This window comes from Martes martes, assembly GCF_963455335.1.
Source record: "Martes martes genome assembly, chromosome: 13".
NCBI lineage: Eukaryota > Metazoa > Chordata > Mammalia > Carnivora > Mustelidae > Martes > Martes martes.
This window is the reverse complement of record NC_137901.1, coordinates 37,286,292-37,308,138: the sequence shown is the minus strand read 5'-3', so window position 1 is coordinate 37,308,138 and position 21,847 is coordinate 37,286,292. Positions and strand designations below refer to the sequence as shown.

General features: G+C 41.1%; 1 protein-coding gene across 3 annotated transcripts in view; it reads left to right on the top strand.

Annotated features, from left to right (window-relative positions):
- MAPRE2 (microtubule associated protein RP/EB family member 2) overlaps positions 1 to 21,847 on the top strand; it is a 159,830-nt gene that overhangs the window by 27,172 nt on the left and 110,811 nt on the right. For 2 of the 3 annotated variants that reach the window (XM_080821685.1, XM_080821684.1), the window contains one exon: positions 4,394 to 4,455. Coding sequence is in view for 1 of the 3 variants with exons in the window: in XM_080821684.1 (XP_080677810.1) it covers positions 4,394 to 4,455 (62 nt within the window). In the remaining 2 variants the exon portion in view is untranslated. Of the gene's footprint in view, positions 1 to 4,393; positions 4,456 to 11,223; positions 11,304 to 21,847 lie in introns of all 3 variants that reach the window. The other variant, XM_080821686.1, reaches the window with a different exon arrangement.

The following is a 21,847-nucleotide window of genomic DNA, read 5'->3' as shown; positions in this document are numbered from 1 at the left end:
TTGTCACCCATAAGAGCCACGCGGGACGAAATGCTAGACCTGGACCAGTAAGGGTGAGAATTGGGGGACGTTCTTGCATAGCATCAGCTCAAAGCTATCAGAGATGCTTTTAAATATGCAAAAGTATCAAACTGCTACTTTGAAGTTCCTTCTGGTCTTCCGTGTATTTTTATCTATTTTGACTCTTTTTTAAAGATTTTATTTATTTACTTATTTGTTTGTTTTATTTATTTGAGAAAGAGAGAATGAGAGCGAGAGAGCATGCAAGGAGGAAGGTCAGAGGGAGAAGCAGACCCCCTGCTAAGCAGGGAGCCCCATGCAGGACTTGATCCCGGGATTCCAGGATCTTCCAGGATCATGACCTGAGCTGAAGGCAGTCACTCAACCAACTGAGCCACCCAGGTGCCCTCTATTTTGACTTTCAATGAAAATTTAGAAAGTTTGACATGGAGGAAAGAGGGGATAGCAGCAGAGAATTCTCAGATAGGCAAGACTGGACAGAAGACTGTCAGTAGAGGGTTCCAAATGCTAGAATCCTGGATGCTAGAAATATTTTTTCTTGGATCTGTACAAAGTGGGGCAAAGTCCCGACCCCATCTTGCCCACTGTTTTTTTTTTTTTTTTAAATATTTTATTTATTTATTTGACAGAGAGAGAGATCACAAGTAGGCAGAGAGGCAGGCCGAGAGAGAGGGGGATGCAGGCTCCCTGCTGAGCAGAGAGCCAGATGCGGGACTCGATCCCAGGACCCTGATATCATGACCTGAGCCTAAGGCAGAGGCTTAACCCACTGAGCCGCCCAGGCGCCCTGTCTCAGAGCTTCTGTTCATCTCTGGAAAAGCAGGAAAATAAGAGATTCTTGCTCCACTGTCGTTGTCCAATCTTTTTTTAAATTAAACCTGGTTTTTAGATCACTGTACGTGAATATGTAGTTGTAGGAAACCATATGGAGCTTTCTCATGTGCCCTTGAGTCACTTCTTCCCCCTCCATGATAACATCTTATGAATTGGTCACAACCAGGATATTGACAAGGATACATGTTCAAGCTTAGTGTTGCCCTTTGATGATCACCCCCTCCTCCCCCAACTCCTGCACTGCTCCCCCCTACTCCTACAACCATTAACCTGTGCTCCATTTCTACAGTTTTCTCATTTCAAGACTGTTAGATAAATGTAATCATGGTATATGACCTTTTGGGACTGGCTTTTGCCCCTTAGGATAATTCTCTGGAGGTTGATCCCGGCTGTTGTGTGTATCAGTAGTTCTTTTTTTATTGCCAGAGAGCATTCCATGGTAAAAGGGTATGCCACAGTTGGCTTAACCATTAACCTGCTGAAGGACATCTGGGTTGTCTCTGATTTTGGCTACCGCTAAGAAAAACAACAACAACAACACACACACACACCCCCTGCTATAAATATAAATTTTCATTTGGAAAGATGCCAAGATGTACAATTGATGGGTTGTATAGTAGTTGCATGTTTAAAAAAAAAAAAAAAAAAAAGTTTGCCAGAGTAGCAGAGCCATCCTACACCCTCACAAGTAATATGAGTGCTCTAATTCCTTCTCAGTGTTTCACCTCTCTATTTTAGCCATTCTTCTAAGTGTATAGTGCTATTTCATTATGGTCTTTAATTTTCACCTACCTAATGGCTAACGATGTTAAATATAATTTCATGTGCTTATTGACTATTCGTGTAACCTCTTCAGCTAAATGCTTCTTCATGTCTTTTGCCCACTTTCCAATGGAATTTTCTTTTTTTACTGTTGAGTTTAGTTTTCAGAGCTCGTTATATATTCTAGGAACTGGTCCTCTGTTAGATATATGGTTTGCAAATATTTTCTCCTAATTTATCCCTCATATTTGCATCTAACTCCCAGGGACAATAATTTTGAGAAAGTCCAATTTATCCCTTTTATGGATTGTGTTTTTGGTGTCAAGGCTGAGAACCCTTTGCGAGGCCCCAGGTCTCAAAGATTTTCTTTGTTTTTCATAGCTTTGTATTTTATATTTATACCATGTTCCATTTTTTTATTTAAAGATTTATTTATTAGAGAGAGAGCATGAAAGAGAGCACGAGTGGGAGGGGGAGGGATGGGGGAGAGAGAGAATCTCAAGCAGACTCTGTGCCGAGCATGGAGCCAGATGGAGGCTCGATCTCACCACCCTGAGGATCATGATCTGAGCGGAAACCAGGAGTTGGCCACTTAACCGACTATGCCACCCAGGCGTCCCCCATGCTCCATTTTTAATTTTTATATTAAGTGTGAGACTTATGGAGAACTGCCTTGCCAGTGTCAAACATCACAGACAAAACTGCCTTACCTGCCACCCCCACTGGCGGGGGCGGGGGGTGGGGGGCTTGTGTTTCCACCCTTGCCAGGCTGTGCCCTCTCAAGCGCTCATATGCCAGGAGCAGACCAAAGACTCTCCGGGGGTTTCAGATCTATAGCGAGGATCTGGCTTTTACAGAGGTGTGCTGCGGATGAAGGATGGAGTAGACATTCACGTCCATCCGACTCCTAGAAGCTGTCACTTTCTCGATGCACGATATGGGCCCCTTGCTCCATTACTCTGAACCTCGGCTTCTTTATTTGTATTAAGGTTTTGGAGATTAAATTGGATAAAATATGTGGAATGACTTGTGCAAAGGCTTTTCAATAAATGATCCCATTCTTCAAACTGATCCATTACAGCTGCTGAAAAACGAGCAATGGGCCATTGTCAGACAACAGAAAGGGCCAATTGTATATAGCCAATCCTGAATTTTTTAAGGGTGAATTATCTAGTTGATAGGTAAACTAGGAACCTTGTACTCTTCCTAGCTTGGTGGCCAGTACTTTCTCTGATAACATAGGTACTGAGTACTAGTTCAATAACAATGGCAAATGAAAGTTCTGTTGTAACTCAGTTCATTGCTGGAAGATTGATGGACTTAGGAAAATGATACGGGTAGGAATGGATTTTTTTATTTGGCTTTATCAACGATCATTAAATTATGAAAAGATGTAAAACAGCTAGGACATTAACTTCTCTAAACTACATGAAGAAATTCTATCAGAAGAAAAAATTCTTAGCTTACCTGAGTTCAGTCCTTAAGACCATCTATTTAAAATTACCTGACATTTTTTAAACAAGCTAACTTTACAAGTGATGTTTGAGCTCTTACTGAATAATATAACATTGAAAAATCAGCTCCTACCTTAAGTTTCTCCATACATACCATTTTCCTGTTCCTATTTTTTCCCCACCATCTCCTCTTTCCCTTACAGAAAAGGTATAAAAGGCCTTCCTCCTTTCTTAAAAAAAATTCACCCTGCAACATCTCCAGACACAGTTCTGGAGGTCACCTTGCATTGGGTCTACCACAAATATTTTTATGCAATTGACTTTAAAAAAAAAAAACAAAACCAAAAACAAATAGGCACCAAAGGCATTTGTGTTTTCTTCTAGGACAATTTTAGAAGAGTAATGGGCTGGGTGACACCTACGTAGAAGGCAGCAGTCATTTCTAATTTGTTTCTTGGGGTGGTGGGAAGACCATTAAGGCTGGTGCACATATGCATTTGGGGTTTTTTTTTTTTCTTTAATCAACATCTGCATAAGCCATAAGCAGCCTCCCCAGGAACCATCCACTTCCCACCCTCACACTGGACCGTAAAAACCTGGAACTCAGACACATTTCTTAGCCTCGAGAATTGTCTTTCATTAGTTGACTTCTCACTTGGCCAGGGCATGTTTTGAATAGCAAGAGCTAATGCACATAAAGGAAATTGTCATTTGTTGGCACGTATAGTTTTGAAGTTTGATCCTGGCATTGTTTAGAATGCCTGGCCTCTCAAAAACCTTCTGATTGGAATAAGCCTGTGTTGGTACCAGATGTAAAACCTGCCAATAAACCTGAGGTTAAGGAAGCCGATACTCTAATGTTGGCCTTTGCTATCCCACATAGAGGTCCTCCTTCCTGGGGTTACTTGCTAATACATGAATTCTCATCACATGAGACCATTAGAGAGAAAGGTAAAAAGAAAAAATTATCTTCATAAAACTGACACGATACTGTTCACAAGCCATAATCAACCTCAAAGTTGATTTTATATATATGCATATATATATAAAATCATATATATATAATATGTATATTATATATATGTGTGTGTGTATATATATATATATATATTATATATATTTTTTCTGAGAACCAAATGGCTTGGCTAACTTAATCTCTCTCCTATGGTGAAACCAACTGAACTTTGATGTTGTGTGTGTGCTTTGATTTCCCTTTCCACTACTAACCACACCTAACGAACTACATTAAAATCCTTTGCTCCTATGTTTTCATCCTATTAAGTATTCTTTTTCTTTCTTCTTTTTTTTCCCCGCTATCCCAGTATCCCACGCCTCAACGGTACAGTTCATCTCGTCAGCCAGGGAGAGAGCCTGGATGCTCAAGGTAAGGTTTAAATCTAACATGGTATAGAATTCCTTGTCTGCAGATTAAATTGAAGTATTCATGCCTTTGTAACAATTTATTTTCAAAATTCCATTATACAATTATAATGCATTATAATTCCGGTAAACATGCCCCATTAAAACGTTAATTTTCAAACTATATTCCATTTCCCATGTGTATGAAGGGCTAATTAACCGCTATCAGCAATTCCTCTATAAATGGTCAAGCCAATTAAAGTTTAATTTTGGAGATATTATTAGTGATAAGTGGAAGGAGAACCTATTAAGATGTAGCCAAGTAACCTCAGGACATTTCATGGTATTTGTGAACAAACGATTTTTAAATTTCACTTGTTTATAAGAAAGAAATCAAGACAACTGCTCAGACTTTACAAAAGGGGGTGGAGCATATTTGGGAAGGAGACAAAGACTTCAGCTTTTTTTTTTTTTTTTTCCCCCAGTTTGAGGTTTGTGTTTGAGAAGCAATCATTTGACCTTCACTTATTTCCCACTGGTATTCTGAGTCTCTCTCTCTCCCTCATGCCTTCAAGGTTCATTCACCTTCAGTAGCTCCCTAGAACAAAGGAACAATTAACTGAAATTCCACCAGATGGCAATATTTGGAAAGCCATCCACAGAGGTTTCAAAGCTGAGCGCTACTATTGTTCAGAGAATAGTCTCAGTGTAAGACGTCCTCGACTTTACCAACAGTATTCTAAACATCTCTAGTTTTACTTCTTTCCCCACCACATTGAAAGTTTTTACCAAAAAAAAAAAGTATATTAGGGAGTATATAGGGTATTTTCTTTTGTTTTTCATTCTGGAATAAAATTAGAAACGTCATTCTTAAATAATTCTTCAGGGTGTCCGTATTAAAAGCGATGGGTAATATACTATATTTGGTTTGGGATTTTGTGGTGATAAATGCAATGACTAATGGTCAGTTTTAAATTGAGAAGAGAAAGCTAAAATTCTAAAAAAAAAAAAAAAAAAAGAATAGCTTTTTAAGGAGGGGAAACTTGCAGGTATAAAATACTTACTTGTATTGATTCGGAATAATTTATTTAAATGGGATGAGTAAACTTCGCTCCTTTTGCTCTAATGAAAGTGGAGATCCTGAACCCTGACTGGACTTTTCTGAGACCAGAGCTGGGACAGAGGGATCCAGAAAGACATCTAAGGGCAGTTAAAATAGAAAGCACCGAAGAGAGTCACCTAAGCTGTCTTCGTACACCTAGAAGCAGACCTTGAGTGCTCTTGGAAACCTGCTCTTGGACCACTAGCCCTTCTGGTAGGGGGCTCACGTGTCTGGAATGGTCCTGGTTTACTTCCATGGTCTTGGAATATAGTCTCATTAGTACCCCTTTTGACCCTCAAAAGTATCTCCATTTGGACGATAAATTCTATGGTTGCCTACCTTCTAGGCTGGTTTGTTCAAAGAAAAAGTAATAGAAAAAGGTGGCCCAATACCCAAAAAGGGTGTGTGTTTCTAATCCTCCTTAGATCTAGGACGACAGGACAAATGCTCCCTTTTCTATAAAGAGCCACATCATGAATATTTTCTGCTTTGCGGGCCATACAGTCTCTGTCATGACTATTCAACTCATTCTAGTGTGACAGTCACCATAGAGAATACATAAATGAATGGGCTCGGCTGTGTTCCAGTAAAGCTTTATTTACAGAAACGGGCAGTAGGTGACTTTTGGCTGGCAAGCCAATTCTCCACCATTTCCTCTCCCCTAACCAAGAAGACAGCCATCCTTAAATCCTCTCCTTTGTCTCCCTATCCTTTCTAGGTCTCAGCCTCCTTACTTAATCCCAGTTTCTGAGACAGTTGGTAGTTGCTTGAGTGACTAATCTCAGGGGTGTGGTTCCTGGGCATCCTTGACGGAGGCTGGCCGTTGGCTTCATATCCGAGTCTGTTTCTGCACTCTGTGCACCAGGCTTGTGCCTTGTACCTCGCGACCTAGAACAGCTGCCCTTTTGAGACCGTGCTTGCATCCTAAAGTTAAATCCTGAAGCAATAGCTGTTTAGTAGACAATTTAATTTTATGCTTTCGTCCTCACTAAATAACTGTTTATGGAAAATATAGCCACATGAAGGAAAGATGAATGTTGGCTAGAGCAATTTTTATTATACAAATGGTACATTTAAAGGAAAGTTTGGAAAGAAAAAAAATGACCCATAACACCATCCCAAAATAACTGTTTGGTCTCTTGTATATTTGCTTTTCTCGCAAGTATTCCTGTTTTTCTATCCTGGATGTAAACTTTGTCTTTCACTTAGCATTAGTCAAAAACCTCTTTCAAGAATCTTCAGAATTATTGTTAGAATAGAACAGTATTATGATATCAGTGTGTCCTAATATCCTCCAGTTTTGTTGTTGTTTTGACTCCATCTAATTTGGGGGTTCTTTTTGGTCTCTTTCTTTAGTACAAAATCCCAGAAGTGGATTATTCAGAGATATGACCATTCTTAGGACTTTTTAATCTAGTTTACCATATTTCTTCCCAAATGGTTTGGAGTCTTTCACAAACATTTGTAATTTGAGAGGACTAGCCTCACCACAACTTGATCAGAAATAGCATTTAATTCAATAATACTTAGAGTGTCTCGTATATATAAAGAAGTGTGCTATTTGCTTTGGTGTGTGTATATATAAAAATGATAGGCTTGGGGCGCCTGGGTGGCTCAGTCGTTAGGCATCTGCCTTTGGCTCGGATCCATGATCCCAGGGTTCTGGGATCAAGCCCCACATTGGGCTCCCTGCTCTGTGGGAGGCCTGCTTCTCCCTCTCCTACTCCCTCTGCTTATGTTCCCTTTCTCACTGTGTCTCTTTCTGTCAAATAAATGAAATCTTTTTTAAAAAAACGATAGGCTTTTTCCACAAATTTTATTGAGAGCCTGCTCTGAACCATGTATTGTAAGGTTTCCATGCTGAGCAGAAAATAGCTTCTGGGGGCACCTGGGTGGCTCAGTGGGTTAAAGCCTCTGCCTTCGGCTCAGGTCATGATCCCAGAGTCCTGGGATCCAGCCCCACATCGGGCCTCTGCTCAGCAGGGAGCCTGCTTCCTCCTCTCTCTCTCTGCCTACGTCTCTGCCTACTTGTGATCTCTCTCTGTCAAATAAATAAATTAAATATTTAAAAAAAAAAAAAAAGAAGATAGCTTCTGTCTGAGTTTGACCTTACTGGGAAACCAAAGTAGATATCTATAACTGTATACAAAATGAGATACACCATAGGAGAGGTACAGAAAAATACATCGGGATTCTGGCGGTTAGAGATGGCGTCTGAGCTGAACCTTGGAGATGGGGTGGGTTGGAACATTTAGGTGGTGAGATTTGCCATTCATTCCATACACATGTACTGATAGCTAACTATATGTGCTGGGCACCACGCTAAAAGCTAGGGTTATAATGGTAAACAAGATAGTTCTTAAAGCTTAGCATCTAATGGAATTGACTGATTTAAAAAAATAAAATAAAAAGTGTGCTGAGTCGGATAGCTTGTCTAGCAGAGAACACACAGGGATAGGGAGGAAGCCAGAGTCTTCTTTCGAAGAGGAGACATTTTCATGGCTCTTCCTTTGATACAGTCTTGCTCATTAGCTGTCCTATCAGAATCTGTGGGAGATCGGCTTCTGTAAGTTTGAAGGTTATTCTAATTGGCTGACCGATGTTCCAATTAAAATTGGCCTATATTTCCAGCTCCCCTCTCCCCCGCCCCAAATGAGTCCATTCACTGAGCAGTCCAGAGCTAGGGCTGGAATCACTAAGACCCACATCCTGGCCCTGATCCCATGAAGACTGAAGCAAATCACCAAGAATTTCATTTGTGTGTTGTTTTTCAAACAGCTGGAAGGAACCTCAATCTAATCCAACTGACCCATTGTAAAGATGAACGTTGTTGGTTGAAGAGAGTTGAGGGATTAGCCAACTGCCGGCTGTTTGGCGAGCAAGCCATGGCACCAGACCCTGGCTTCGGACTCCCTTCCTGCTTGTTCTGTGCTCGGTGCTGTAATTAACCCTGTAATAAGAGCTAAAAAGAGAATTTAGCCCACACATTTTTTCTTTACGTGCGTGTGGAAGCAACATGTATTTTCACCCAATTCAGACCACCACGAACAAACCTTAAATTTTAACTTCTAAATGAAAAAACTAAATTGTAAGGAATAGATGAGTAGTAGAGAGAAGTGTGGAACAAATTCCTACATCTGCCATTTTCCTACTTTAGGATCTGGGCGAATTACTTGGCCGCACTGAGTTTTTACATGTTGAGTTTGTTGTAAGGATAATTGGAGGTAGCGTAAGTGTCAGATACACACGGGCACTCAGCAAGTGTTTTTCTTGCTCCTTCTCTCCTAGAGCTACAGGCTTTTACAGGGTTCCTTTTGTTTATTAAGGAGGTTTCCCTCTAAAACTCATGAGCGTTAAACGATGAAATGAGAACACATTTATAAAAGTATCTGGTCTAGAACTTAATATTCCCATTTCCAAATTTCACTTATCTATGCTTAAGTAGGAGTTTAGAGGTTTTCGTTCATGGTCTTTACCCTTCAGTAGCTTATTTCGTATGGTCTGTGGATGTGTCAGTAAGATTTCAGAATTTTCTAATGTTTACTCTAAAATGTCAAATACAGAGATGACTCAATGAAGAAAATATAGCTAAATATTAACCATTTAAAAATCTAACCGGTGAGTATGAGTGTATGTTATGCTGTTGTACAGGTTTGTGGGTTTTTTTTTCCTGCTTACCTGGATGTTTGAAAGGTCTTAGGCCAATTTTTTAAAACTATGAAATACTAAGCCTTAACCATGGCCCCATCACTGTGCAAGTGACAGAGCATCCATTTCAGGCCAGAAAGTCAGGGCCTCCACCGTGGTGGCGCTATGGCCCACCGCAGAGAACGCTCACGGAGCAGACAGTCCATGCTGAGCGTCTTGGTGGGACAAGTCCAGGATGCCACGGGAGCCCTTAGCAGCAAGAACAAAGCCACAGCTGGCACAAGGAGGTCCCATGAGGCTTCCAAGAGGCAGGGACCTCACCTGTTAGACCTGAAGGAAAAGGAGGAGCCAGCAGTTGTTGAGAGGGGGACAGGAGAAAAGGGAGGATTGTTTAGGCAGAAAGTGTGCAGCCTCCTCAAAGACCTGGAAAGGAAATAAGAGAAGTTCTGGCATATTGGCTACATTGAAAGAGGCTCAGTAATGAGCTGCAGCATCTCAGGAGGTATGAAAGACAAGGCTGGAGAGACCGATGAGGAGGGGCCTTGGCAGGCTGGTGAATACCTTTAGGGGGTATTCTGCAAGTGCCGGTTGAAGTGCTGGAAGCAGAGTGGGGAAACCACCAGTTTCGTGGCTTAAAATGGTTCCCCTGGCAGCTGTGTGGACAGTGGCAGGGAGGGGATGCGATGACAAGAGAAAGTGAAAGATGCCAAGCGTCTGGCTAAGGAGGTGACGGCTGGGGTAGAGAGGTGCATGGACTTGAATACCAAATAGAAGGTGAGCTAGATGGGACCCGGTAAGGGAGAGACCAGGGGTTAACTCAGTGGACAGGTGCCTTGAGTGCTTGCTGTGCGGTAAGCGGCATGGTAGTGCTGTGAAGAAAAATAAAGTCAGCTCTAGGGACTGCAGGGTGAGCGGTTGCTGTTTCATGAAGAGGAGACCAATCAAGAGGGGTCTTTGCTGGAGTACAGAGTGACGCTCAGGGACCCCCATCTGGGATGCTGCAGTGAGAAATAGTCACCTGGGGACCATGGAGCTGAGTGGGCTCCCTGGAAGTTCTGCCAGTGGCAGTGTTGTGGTTAGCACACGTGGGATGATGCCCACGTGCCTGGTGTAAGTGGGAGGTTTGGTGGTACTGCTTGCCGAGACCGGAAACCCAGGGTAACAGAACATTACAAGTGTGATGACAAGGACCCAAAGCGTAGTATTGAATGTATTGAGTGTAGGGTGCCTATGACAGCTAAAAGGATGATGTATGTGGGGCTTTGGGGTCTGAACCCCAAAAGAGAAAATAAACCACAAATACAGCCATGGGAGTCACTAGTAGGTAAGCAGTAAGCCACGAGTATAGGTAAAATTGCCCAAATAGAGTAGAGCCTCCAAGATCAGCAATGTTTAAGAACTAGACTAAGAGAAAGAATACACCTATTATCATAGCAGCAATATTGACAGTAGCCAAAATATAGAAGCAACCCAAGTGCCCATCAACAGATGAAGGGATGAGCAAAGCATGGTATATACATAGGAGGAAATATTCTTGTGCCTCAAAGAAAACTTGGTTACATGCTACAGCACGGATGAAACTTGGAGACCTCATGTTAAAGGAAATGTCAGTCACAGAAAGCTATACTGTATGGTTCCACTTACGAGGTACTGAGAATAAAATTCATGGGAGGAAAAAGTAGGACGGTGGTTTTCAGGGGCTGGGGAGAAGGAGATGTGGTGAGTTACTCAGTGGGTGTAGTTCTAGTTTTGTAAGATGATAACCATCCTGGAGATGAATACTGATGCTGGTTGTATACCAGTGTCCATGTTAATACCACTGACCTGTACATGTAAGTGGTGAAAATGGTGACGTTTATGTTCTGCGTGTTTCCTACAATGAGAGAGACTGATGAGCCAAACACACAGGAGGAAGACCACTTGTGTATGCTGTCATGGAAGCCCAAGGAAAAGAGCGTTTCAAGAGCGAGCAAAGGGGGTTGATAAGTCCAAATGCTCTGCAAAGGTTAAGATGATGACTAAAAAGTGCCTCTTGATTTTCAGCAACGAAGAGGTAAGTTGGTGATCCTGGCGAAGCTAATTTCAATGGCCTGGTCAAACTAGAATCCAAACCAGAGTCCAGGGTAAGTGGAGAGGGTAGGTTTAGATAAGCCTGAAGATATTTGACCATAAGGAAGAGGAGAGAAAGGGGAACCTGTGGGGAGGAAGAGGGACTGCACAGTTCATTGACGCCAGGAAGGAGCCAAGCAGAGGGGCACGAAAAGTCTGCTACAAAGTAACAGAGCTCCTCCTCTCTCTGCCTGCCTCTTTGCCTACTTGTGATCTCTGTCAAATAAATTTAAAAAAAAAAAAAGGGGGGGGTGCCTGCATGGCTCAGTGGGTTAAAGCCTCTGCCTTCGGCTCAGGTCATGATCCCAGGGTCCTGGGATCGAGCCCTACATCAGGCTCTCTGCTCAGCGGGGAGCCTGCTTCCTCCTCTCTCTGCCTGCCTCTCTGCCTACTTGTGATCTCCGTCTGTCAAATTAAATAAATAAATAAATAAATAAATAAATAAAAATAAGTCACAGAGCAGGGCTTCAAGAAGGCAGGAGGCCACTGGCCAGGGATCCACCTTCTCATGGCAGCAAGCAAGAAAGAGTAAGATGGCTTCCTTGTAGGTAAATGTATAGGTTTGGGGGCGGGAAACTTAAAATCTTGTCTAATGGCTTCAGTACGCTCTAAAGTCAGAAGCAGTAACATCTGCTCAGGGAAGGTGGAAGGATCAGAGATGTAACAGAGTATTAAAATGTCTGATGTATGCCGAGTGACCGAGTGCTGACTAGGGAAGCAGAGGGGTGATCTGGAAGCCCTGACACCCACTCAGTGTGGGGGGTGGCCCACGGACTTACAGTTGTGCCAGTCTTGGAGGCAGAGTGCCTTATCCCCCAGCATGGCTCAGCAGTCCAAATGAGGCACATGCACCTGAGCAGGTGAAAACTTCCTCAGAGCTCCTTTTTGGGAGAAACTGGAAAATTGATCATGAGGACAATACATTTAAAATGGGTTGATGCTTTGTTTAAAAGTTTGTAGGTGCCAAATGTGAGGGGGGCTGCAAATTGTTTTGGTTTCAGACTTTTTTGCGGTTACTGCAAGGATGGTAACTCACGATGGCCCCCTGTTGACAGAGTAGATTATTAGGGACTAGCCTGTGCAAACAATTGATTGGATGAATTCAAAGTGAAACTGAACATTTGGAGAAGTTCCGTGTCCCCTCCCCCTCCATTCACAAACTTGGATTGCCTCTCGTACAACTACTCTGTTGCACAGAAATAAAACTGCCGGTTGCTTAGCAAACCTTTAATGTTGTATATCTTAATTGGAGATTTCTGCTTTTTTTTTTTTTTAATTTATTTTCAGTGTTCCAGAATTCATTGTTTATGTACCACACCCAGTGCTCTATGCAATCTGTGCCCTCCTTAATACCCACCACCAGGCTCACCCAACCTCCCACTACCCTCTCCTCCAAAACCCTCAGTTAGTTCCTCAGAGTCCACAGTCTCTCATGGTTCGTCTCCCCCTCCAACTGCTTTTATTTAATTCTAGTATAGTTAACCATATGGTACTATATTAGTTTCAGGTGTACAAGATGGCCCTCCAATAATTCTATTTGCAACAATATGGATGGATCTAGAGAGAGTTCAGCCTTTTGTGTAGAGTACCAGGACTTGGTTAAGTAATACTGATTTTGCTAGCAAAATGTCACTAAGATTACTTGAGGTTGACCTACCTTATCACATTACAAGTGGGCTGTGGCATGTGGAAAAGAATGCTATTGTTGTCCCCTAGGCTGCTGTCTGGAATACTTGTGTCTATAGAGGCCCTTAATCAAATGTTTCTTCTACCCTCGTCACCGTCTGAGTTAGTGTTTCCAGTCCGAGAGATGAAAAGTCACGAATATGAGAGACACCACTTGAAGGCTACATCTTATTCCCACTGATACCCTCAGAGCTTAAGAGCGGGTTTCTAAACGTCCTGCAATGATGATGTTCTAGATCTTTGCCATTTAATCTGATAGTCAGTAGCCAGGTACCCACCGAGTGTTGGAAATGGGACTGTGAAGGTTTCCTATGCATTTTAAGTCTTTAATCTCAATGTGAACAGTGGCTACTGCATTGGCAGCCAGCTCTAGAAGCCAGATTAGGTAGAACTGAAATTTTATTTTTTTTTAAGATTTTATTTATTTATTTGACAGACAGAGATCACAAGTAGGCAGAGAGGCAGGCAGACAGAGAGGGGGGAAACAGGCTCCCCGCTGAGCAGAGAGCCTGATGCGGGGCTCGATCCCAGGACCCTGGGATCATGACCTGAGCTGGAGGCAGAGGCTTAACCCACTGAGCCCCCCAGGTGCCCCTAGAACTGAAATTTTAAATACAACTTACAAATAGAGCCAACCCAGGAAACTCACTCTGGTCTTTGATGTCCAGACAAGTCTGGCCTGGCCTCATTCTGCCGTCAGGTCAGTTACAGCCTAGGGATTCTGGTCTGTGTGAGGGTGAATAACGGAGGGGAGGGAGTAAGATCTGAAAACCACCTACAGCCAAGGTGGATTCACCTTCAGTTTACCCAAACAGTCTAACCCCTGAATACCAGAGTCCTATCAACAGAGAAGAAAAATCTAAGGAGAGAACAAACTTTATTTAAAGGTTACTGTGCATAAGCACTCTGAGAGCGATTTCACATAGGACATCTTACCCGAAATTGGTTGTCTTTATATGTCCTCTGTGAAATTTTGTTTATGCTTGTTATAAATGCATTTGAGAGCTTACAAACTTGTTCAGGGCCCCTCACTAGTAAGTAATAGGGGCAAGATTAGTACCCAAGCAGTTATGAACCCAAAGCTATTTCCAAAAGCAGTACTCATGGCTGGGAAGTTCAGGGTAGGATTGGAGGTGGAGAAGAGGTTATAGGAGGCAAACGACAGATTCTTGGTGCATCTCTTTCATTCTGATTATCTCAGAAGTTGTACCTGTATTCCTCCTCTGCCTGCTTGCCTGCCCTCCTCACCTCCCACCACTTGAGTTTTGTCGATCATAGGTTATGTGGAAATACAATTACTTGTGTCATAGAAGATGTACAATCAATCATTTGAATTAAAATTACTCAAGGAACAGAGCTATACCATCATCTTAGCTGCCAACTAGGCAAAAGTCAAGCTACTTGGTAATTATGTATCCTTCTGACGGATCTTGTGAGAAGTACAGCAGATGAATCAAATGTCTCCCAGAGTTCCCGGGCTTCCCGCCTTCCCTCTCCAATGTCTTAGCTATGATGTTCTACTTCTGTAGGATTTCCAAAATTTCCATTATTGAAAATAATAGTAGAAATCATGAAAAGCAAATCACCCATAATTCTAACAATTTATTTTTCTTTTCCTTCTAGTCCTCATTCATGTAATTTCACATAGTTGGAACAATACCTTGGGCATACGTCAGTAGACTGCTTTTTAATTTCCTTTTATGTCACAGGTTTTTCCATGCTGCCACATTTATTCATGATTATAGTGTTAAGGTCCTTAGAATAGTCTGTAAAGTTGACATCCTATTATTATTCCAACCTGCTATTGTTTGATTTACGGAGTCTGTTTCAAAGTGAAGTTTGGTAGGTTTTAAACTTACAGATCCTAACTGGTGAAATACCCCTGACTGGAGGTCTCCTACCTGTGTGTTCCCACATCCCCTGAGAATAATTATTGTACTAGAGAATTCCAGAGAGGGTATTACCTTAGATTTTAAGTTTTTTTCCCATGTAATTTTTCCAAAACATGATATTCTTAGAGAAAAGTAGATGATACATTCTATTTTAATTCTCATGTCCGCCCTAGACATTAGGCACTTAATTTATGCTTCTTGAATTCTGCATAATCTATAAAACTACCTTGACATGAGGTTGTTCAGCGGCTCGTCCTGGGGCTGACAGGTTTTCAGCCTTGCTTACCTAAAATATCATTCTGCTTAAGCTACATGCACGGACGTGTTTGCTTCTGTTCTAAAGTTAGTCCAGTTTCAGTTCAAGAAAACAATTCAAATGCATCAGGGATTATCAGGTTAACATCAAACTACGTTGGGGAATAAGAATAGGAAAGGTCAAGATAAGCCTCAGTGCCTCCCTAGAGAACTAGATTCTAGGTGATGAGGATTCTTTATTTTCCAATACTTCATACTCTTACTTTGAAGTATGGCGTTAGTCCTTTACTGGACCAAGATGGTTCAAAATGCTGATGTGTTCAGTTATGATTTTTCAAGGCAATGACTAGTCTACATAACACCTACTTGGCAGAGTTCCTCTCATGGGATTCTTGGCCTTCCAACTTTATTTTTTGCTCTTGGGGAGGGATACAGTTCAGACTTGTGTGAGGTAACGCCACTCACACAACATTGCTTTGGCTTACAAGCTGGACTGAACCATTAGTATCATTTTCCGTGCCCGGCTTAGAGAAAAATTTCACTTGGTTGGTCAAAAAATAAGATTTGAGTGCTTGGAATGTTGTGTGAGGTCATTATTGCCTCCAAGCAGGATAACCATTCTTCTAGAAAGATGTCTTGAAATAAGAGTATCCTATCACTTTTGCCTCCTGCTCAAAACAAAATTTAAGAAATTGCCTAACTCAGGCACATTATCTAATTTCTTTCCTTTTTTTTTTTTGTTTGTTTGTTTCCTTAAAGTTATTTAAATTCCAGTTTACACAGTATAATATTGTTTCGGGTATACAATTTGGTGATTCAACACTTCCACACAATATCCAGTGCTCATCGCAACAAGTACCCTCCTTAATCCCCATCATCTATTTCCCCATCCTCCAACCTCCCCCCTTTCCTGGTAACCATCAGGTCTCTATAGTTAAGAGTCTGTTTCTTGGCTTCCCTCTTTTTCCCTTCATAATCTTTTCTTCTTTAAATCCCACATATGAATGAAATCCTATGGTATTTGACTTATTTTGTTCAACATAATATTCTCTAGCTCCGTCCATGTCATTGCAAATGGCAAGATTTCATTTTTATGGCTGAGTAGTACTCCATTGTGTGTATATCACATCTTCTTTAGCCAACAGTCATTGGACATTTGGGCTCTTTCCATAAGTGGTTATTTGGTTATTAAATTTGTTTATTGTAGATAATGTTGCTATAAACATCAAGGTGCATGTATCCCTTCAGTATTTTTGTATTCTTTGGGTCAGTACCTAGTAGTGCAATTGCTGGATTATAGGGAAATTTAATTTTTAACTTTTTCAGGAACTTCCATACTGTTTTTCAGAGTAGCTATGCCACTTTGCATTCCCACAGTGAAAGAGGGCTCCCCTTTCTCCACATTCTTGCCAACAGCTGTTGTTCTTTGTGTTGTTGATTTCAGCCATTCTGACAGGTGTGAAGTGATATGTCACTGTAATTTTGATTTGTATTCCCCTGATGAGTGATGTTGAGCATCTTTTCATGTGTCTGTTGGCCATCTGTGTGTCCTCTTTGGTAAAATGTCTATTCATGTCTTCTATCCAAAGCTTCATCTCATCAAAACTTCAATATTTTATTGTATGGGAGATAGCAAAATATGAAGCATTTGCTTTTAAATGTAATTCCATTTAAGTAAAATTATTTTGGATTTCAGAGTAAAAACGGTAGAGAATTGTGGTTGAAAAAAGTGACATTTCTGGCACAAAGAACAATTCACTTGGATGGAATTCAATAAATGGCTTTAAATATTACAAAATTTGGGCTATCTTAAGGATGGCCATAAAGGCTTCAGAAGAGGTGGACTTTGAGCTGAGCCTACTTCTGTAAAATAAGGATTAAGGAGGAAAAAGCCCATTCCAGGTATCAGTTAGAGGTAATAGGAACACCATTAACCATCTCAAGGAGGGTAGGAGGGGATGATGGATTCTTTAATATGATTACTGGAGGATTAAGAGAGAAAGATAAATTAGGATCAAGTAGTTCTGAGTCCCAAATACCAAGTAATTTGTCTGCACTTTGTGTTTAAACAGTGGAAAATACTGAACACAATGCAAATAATTGAGAAACATTGAATTCTCTTTTTAAAGATTTTATTTGTCAGAGAGAGAGGAAGTGCAAGCACATAAGCAGGGAGAAGCCAGCTTCCCGCTGAACAGGGAGCCCAATGCAGGACTCGGTCCCAGGATGCTGGCATCACGACCCAAGCCCAAGGCAGACGCTTAACCCTCTGAACCACCCAGGGGTCCCTAGAAACATTGAATTCTAAGACAATAGTCTAAAAACCAAGCTTTGCTTCCCTTCTCTCCAGATCATCTGTTGAAATAACAATTTAAAAAGAAATTTATGGCAGTTCTGGAAACAGGAGTAAGTACCAGAAATTGACAAACTTCTAGAACATGGAAAGGGGGTAGGATTATATTGCCAATTAAAAAAAAATTTAAGACAAAAATATGGGGGAAAAAAAACAGTTGAAATAATTCAAAGAATTATTATAATCCAGATGAAATAATTCTGAGAATAGAAGAGAACAAAAAATTTATCCTTAGAATGAAAAGTGCTGCATTTCTCAAACTCCATTACCCATTTGCTTTAAAAAAAAAAAAAAAGTTGCCATGGATAAGACGAGCTTAGAAATTTTTAATTCTTGCGAATTAAAAATCAAAGGAAAGACTTAGAATGTAGACAGAGTATTCCAGAGTCTAAAGCAAAAAAAAAAGATGAAAAATACTGAGATCTGAAAGCATGGTCTAGAAGTTCCAACACAGTTCAAGTCTTTAAAGGAAAAAACAAATCAGAAAGGCCTAAAGATTCAGATTAAAAGAGGCCAAGCCTTTACCCAGGATACAGGACATCTTAGATAACTTCTGGTGTGTAAAGTTAGACAATGAGAAGATTACCAACTCAAGTGATCACCTGAATGGCATAAACTTTGGTACATAATGTTAGAAGCTGGGAGACCAGAGAACCAGGCTTTCAAAACTCTGAAGAAATGGATTTGGGAACTATAATTCTGTACTCAGCCCAACTATCAACAAAGTATGAGAGCAGGTAGGAATTTCCTGACCTGAAGTCTTGAAAACTTCACCCCTCTTCTCAAACAGCTGGAAGATATAGTCTAGGAAAACAGGACAGAAATAGATAAATGTTAATAAAACACCCCAAAACTATGGAACTACTAGAGGAGTCCAACTATAAGAAACATCAAGATGCCAAGAACAATAGTAAAACAATTGGCCTAAATTAGTGGGTTCCATGAGGAAGGTCTTGTAGAAAAAAGTCATTCTGCTATAAATTTAGAGTTCAAATCTGAGTGTCATTTATCACACAATGATAGTTACAGGTTTCTTCTCTCAGGGAAAAAAATAGTTAAAATCTCTAGGAAAAACTATGTAGATGCAGATAGGTCAAATACATGAATATGGTAAGATTCAACTTAAGCTTTAAAATGAGGCATGCTTTTGGACAATTAATGACCTGTGGAAAGATAATCTATTTGACCTTGATGGTTTTGTTAGGATATTCTTCGGATTGCAAGAGGTAATGAGATTATATTTCTTTCCCTATGAAAGGTGACACCACTCGTGTTTTGGAAAGAAGAAATGACCTAATCATAAGTGCCATTTATTAGACTTCAAGTTTAGAAACAATCTACAGTCAAAACAAGGAAGCCTTAAATACAGTCATAGAATATAATATAAATATGAAGGTAAAGTCATGCAAATTAAAAGAAGGAAAGTTCGTGAAGAGATCTAAAATGGAGAGTTGATAAGTCATGTTCCTTGGAATGAGTCAAAAATAAGACTTTTTTTTTAAAGATTTTTATTTATTTATTTGACAGACAGAGACCACAAGTAGGCAGAGAGGCAGGCAGAGAGAGAGGAGGAAGGGGGCTCCCCACTGAGCAGAGAGCCCAATGCGGGGCTTGATCCCAGGACCCTAGGGTCATGACCTGAGCCGAAGGCAGAGGCTTTAACCCACTGAGCCACCCAGGCACCCCAAAAATAAGATTTTAAGAATGATGCTTAAGGGGCACCTGGGTGGCTCAGTGGGTTAAGCCTCAGTGGGTTAAGCCTCTGATCTTAAGGCTCAGATCATGGTCTCAGGGTCCTGGGATCAAGCCCCACATTGGGCTCTCTGCTCAGTGGGAAGCCTGCTTCCCTCTCTCTCTCTCTTTGACTGCCTCTCTGCCTACTTATGATCTCTCTCTGTCAAATAAATAAATAAAATCTTTAAAAAAAGATTTTAAAAAAAAGAATGTTGCTTCAAAGTCATAATGGTAATTGCTGGAATAATTCAAAATATTAACAATAATTGAGAGAGTCAAGAAGCAATGGAAGTGTTGAATTTCTTTCATAGTAGAAAATACTGTGTTGATACACTACGAATAGACCATACGGGGTGGGGGGGGGGCACCTGGGTGGCTCAGTCAGTTAAGCATCTGGCTTCAGCTCAGGTCATGACCCCAGGGTCCTAGGATTGAGTCCCACATTGGACTCCTTACTCAGTAGGGAGCCTGCTTCTCCCTCTTTCTCTGCCTGCTGCTCCCCCTGCTTATGCTTTCTCACTCTCTCTTGCTCGCTTGCTCTCTGTCAAATAAGTAAATAAAATCTTTTTAAAAAAATGACTTTTTAGAGCTACAGTTGTAACTGCAGAAGAATTAAACAGAATTGAACAGAAGTAGTTCAAACAGATAAATTACTTAAAATGGGATTGGGGTAAGGGAAAGTAGTAAGAGATGTTTGCTTTTAATATTAGGCATTCTGGATGTCTTCACATTCTTCTGCTTCATCCATAAATTACAAATAGTCCCCTACGTTGAGAGGATTGAAAGGAGAGCACAGATGGGCTTTTAGAAGTTTTCGCATTTGCCTGTAGCTCAGGTGACATTAGGGAAAAAAAGAAAAACTGAGGGGCAATTGGAGAAGAATGGGTAGGATTTGATGGTTCAGTATATAATTGAACAGTATGGTTTTTTTTGTTTTGTTTTGTTTTAAGGGAATAAAGCAAAGATGTATGATATTTTTAGACTCCTTGATGAGGGTTAATCTGAACTGAAGCTATGGACAGAATGCCCCCCGGGGTTAATATACTTGTTAAACTCGCTGACGCCTTGCTGTTCCTTATCCTGTAGTATTTCTCTAGGCTGGTCCAGAAATGAAAATATGGCCATTTTATTAAGTGATACGATTTTATGTTATTTATACTTAATATAATAAAATATAAGTGATAAGCCCTATGGTCAACTATTTGTCATAATGGGATAACCCAAACATTTTTTTATTTAATCCTAAGTGTCAAATGCATCATACTCTGGAACCACCAGGGACCACAGGAAAGTATCAGCTAAATAGCACTTGCTTGATCAAAACTCTCCAATCAACAAAGAATCAACAAAGAAATCGATGGTTCAGGTTAGCGCAGTGGATGCTGGCTCTCTCCTGTCTTGGAGTGATTGGATTTGTGGCTGGGGGGAAAGAGGCCAGGTTTTACTGCATTAGGAGCCCTTGATGCTCTGGGGCTCTGAATATTTGAGTTTTCAGTTGAGCTTCTAATCCTCCTCTGCTACCTTGAGCTGGGATTTTAGCAATTTCCTGGGCGTGATCCTATTTACTTTATCGTATTTACGACAAGTTTTTTAAGCACTTAAGTGGAAGCTGGGAGGAATAGAGTTCTTTTCAAAGCCTTTCTAAACTATGAACTCTGCAGGTCCCCCTCCTCCTCGTTCACAGCCTGACACCCTTCCTCACTCAGGGATTATCTGCTGCAATTCTTTGCTGAAAGCCTTCCCACTGAAATGCCACCTTTTTCCGACTGCAGTAGAACGAAGCGTTTTACACAAATCTGCTTCAGTTCCTAGAACTGCATAACTTTAGGAATGGAAACCATCTCGAGATTAATAAAATTGATAAAGCTCTTTGGACCAGAATCCAAAAGCTCACGGAGCTTTCCATTTCTTGCAGAGACTGACAGTTAGGTGTAAAATCACACAGAAAACTTGGCTCTCACCTTGGCCTGACTGATATTCAAGGTAATCAGAGAAAGATCTTTTCAGTAAATGCGATACGGTGGATGGCAACACCTCCCCTTGCTGGAGGGCATTGTGTTTTGCCAGGTACAGTCAGTGTGAAAAAGCTCGGAAAGGTCAGACAGATTGTTTTTGTTGTGGTTTGTGGTTGGCTTCTTGCCTGCCGTGTCGTGAGCGGCTAAAGTGATAGATTTAGAACAGGGCAGTACGTTATTGTTTGGCCTGGAGGGAGGGGGGGATTGAAGAAAATAAAATCTGAAAAGTAGTGCAGGGTAGCTGTGCATCCTGGAATCGTCTAATGAGGAAACAATCCCCAAATGGGGTTCTAAAGTCATCTCAGCCCAATCAGGCTGCTCAGCTTGCCTGGCACTAGCAAAGCCGTGTCGCTTTTCTCAATGTGAATGTGTCCTTTATATAGTATTTGCACCAGGCATGACCTAAGCATGGATTTGCAGCTGTTTCATAACTGCTGTGAAGTTTATTGGCTCAGCTCCACAGAGCGATGTCCAGACTTCAGGAACACTTCTCAAGTAATGCGAATGTGGGAGGAGACCACTTGTGGGATGATTTACTTTACCCCGAGTTTTGAGTGCAGGATGTCAGGCTGCAGCTTGGCGGGTTGTGTCCCAATGTAAGTGACCAGCCAGAGAAACGTTTT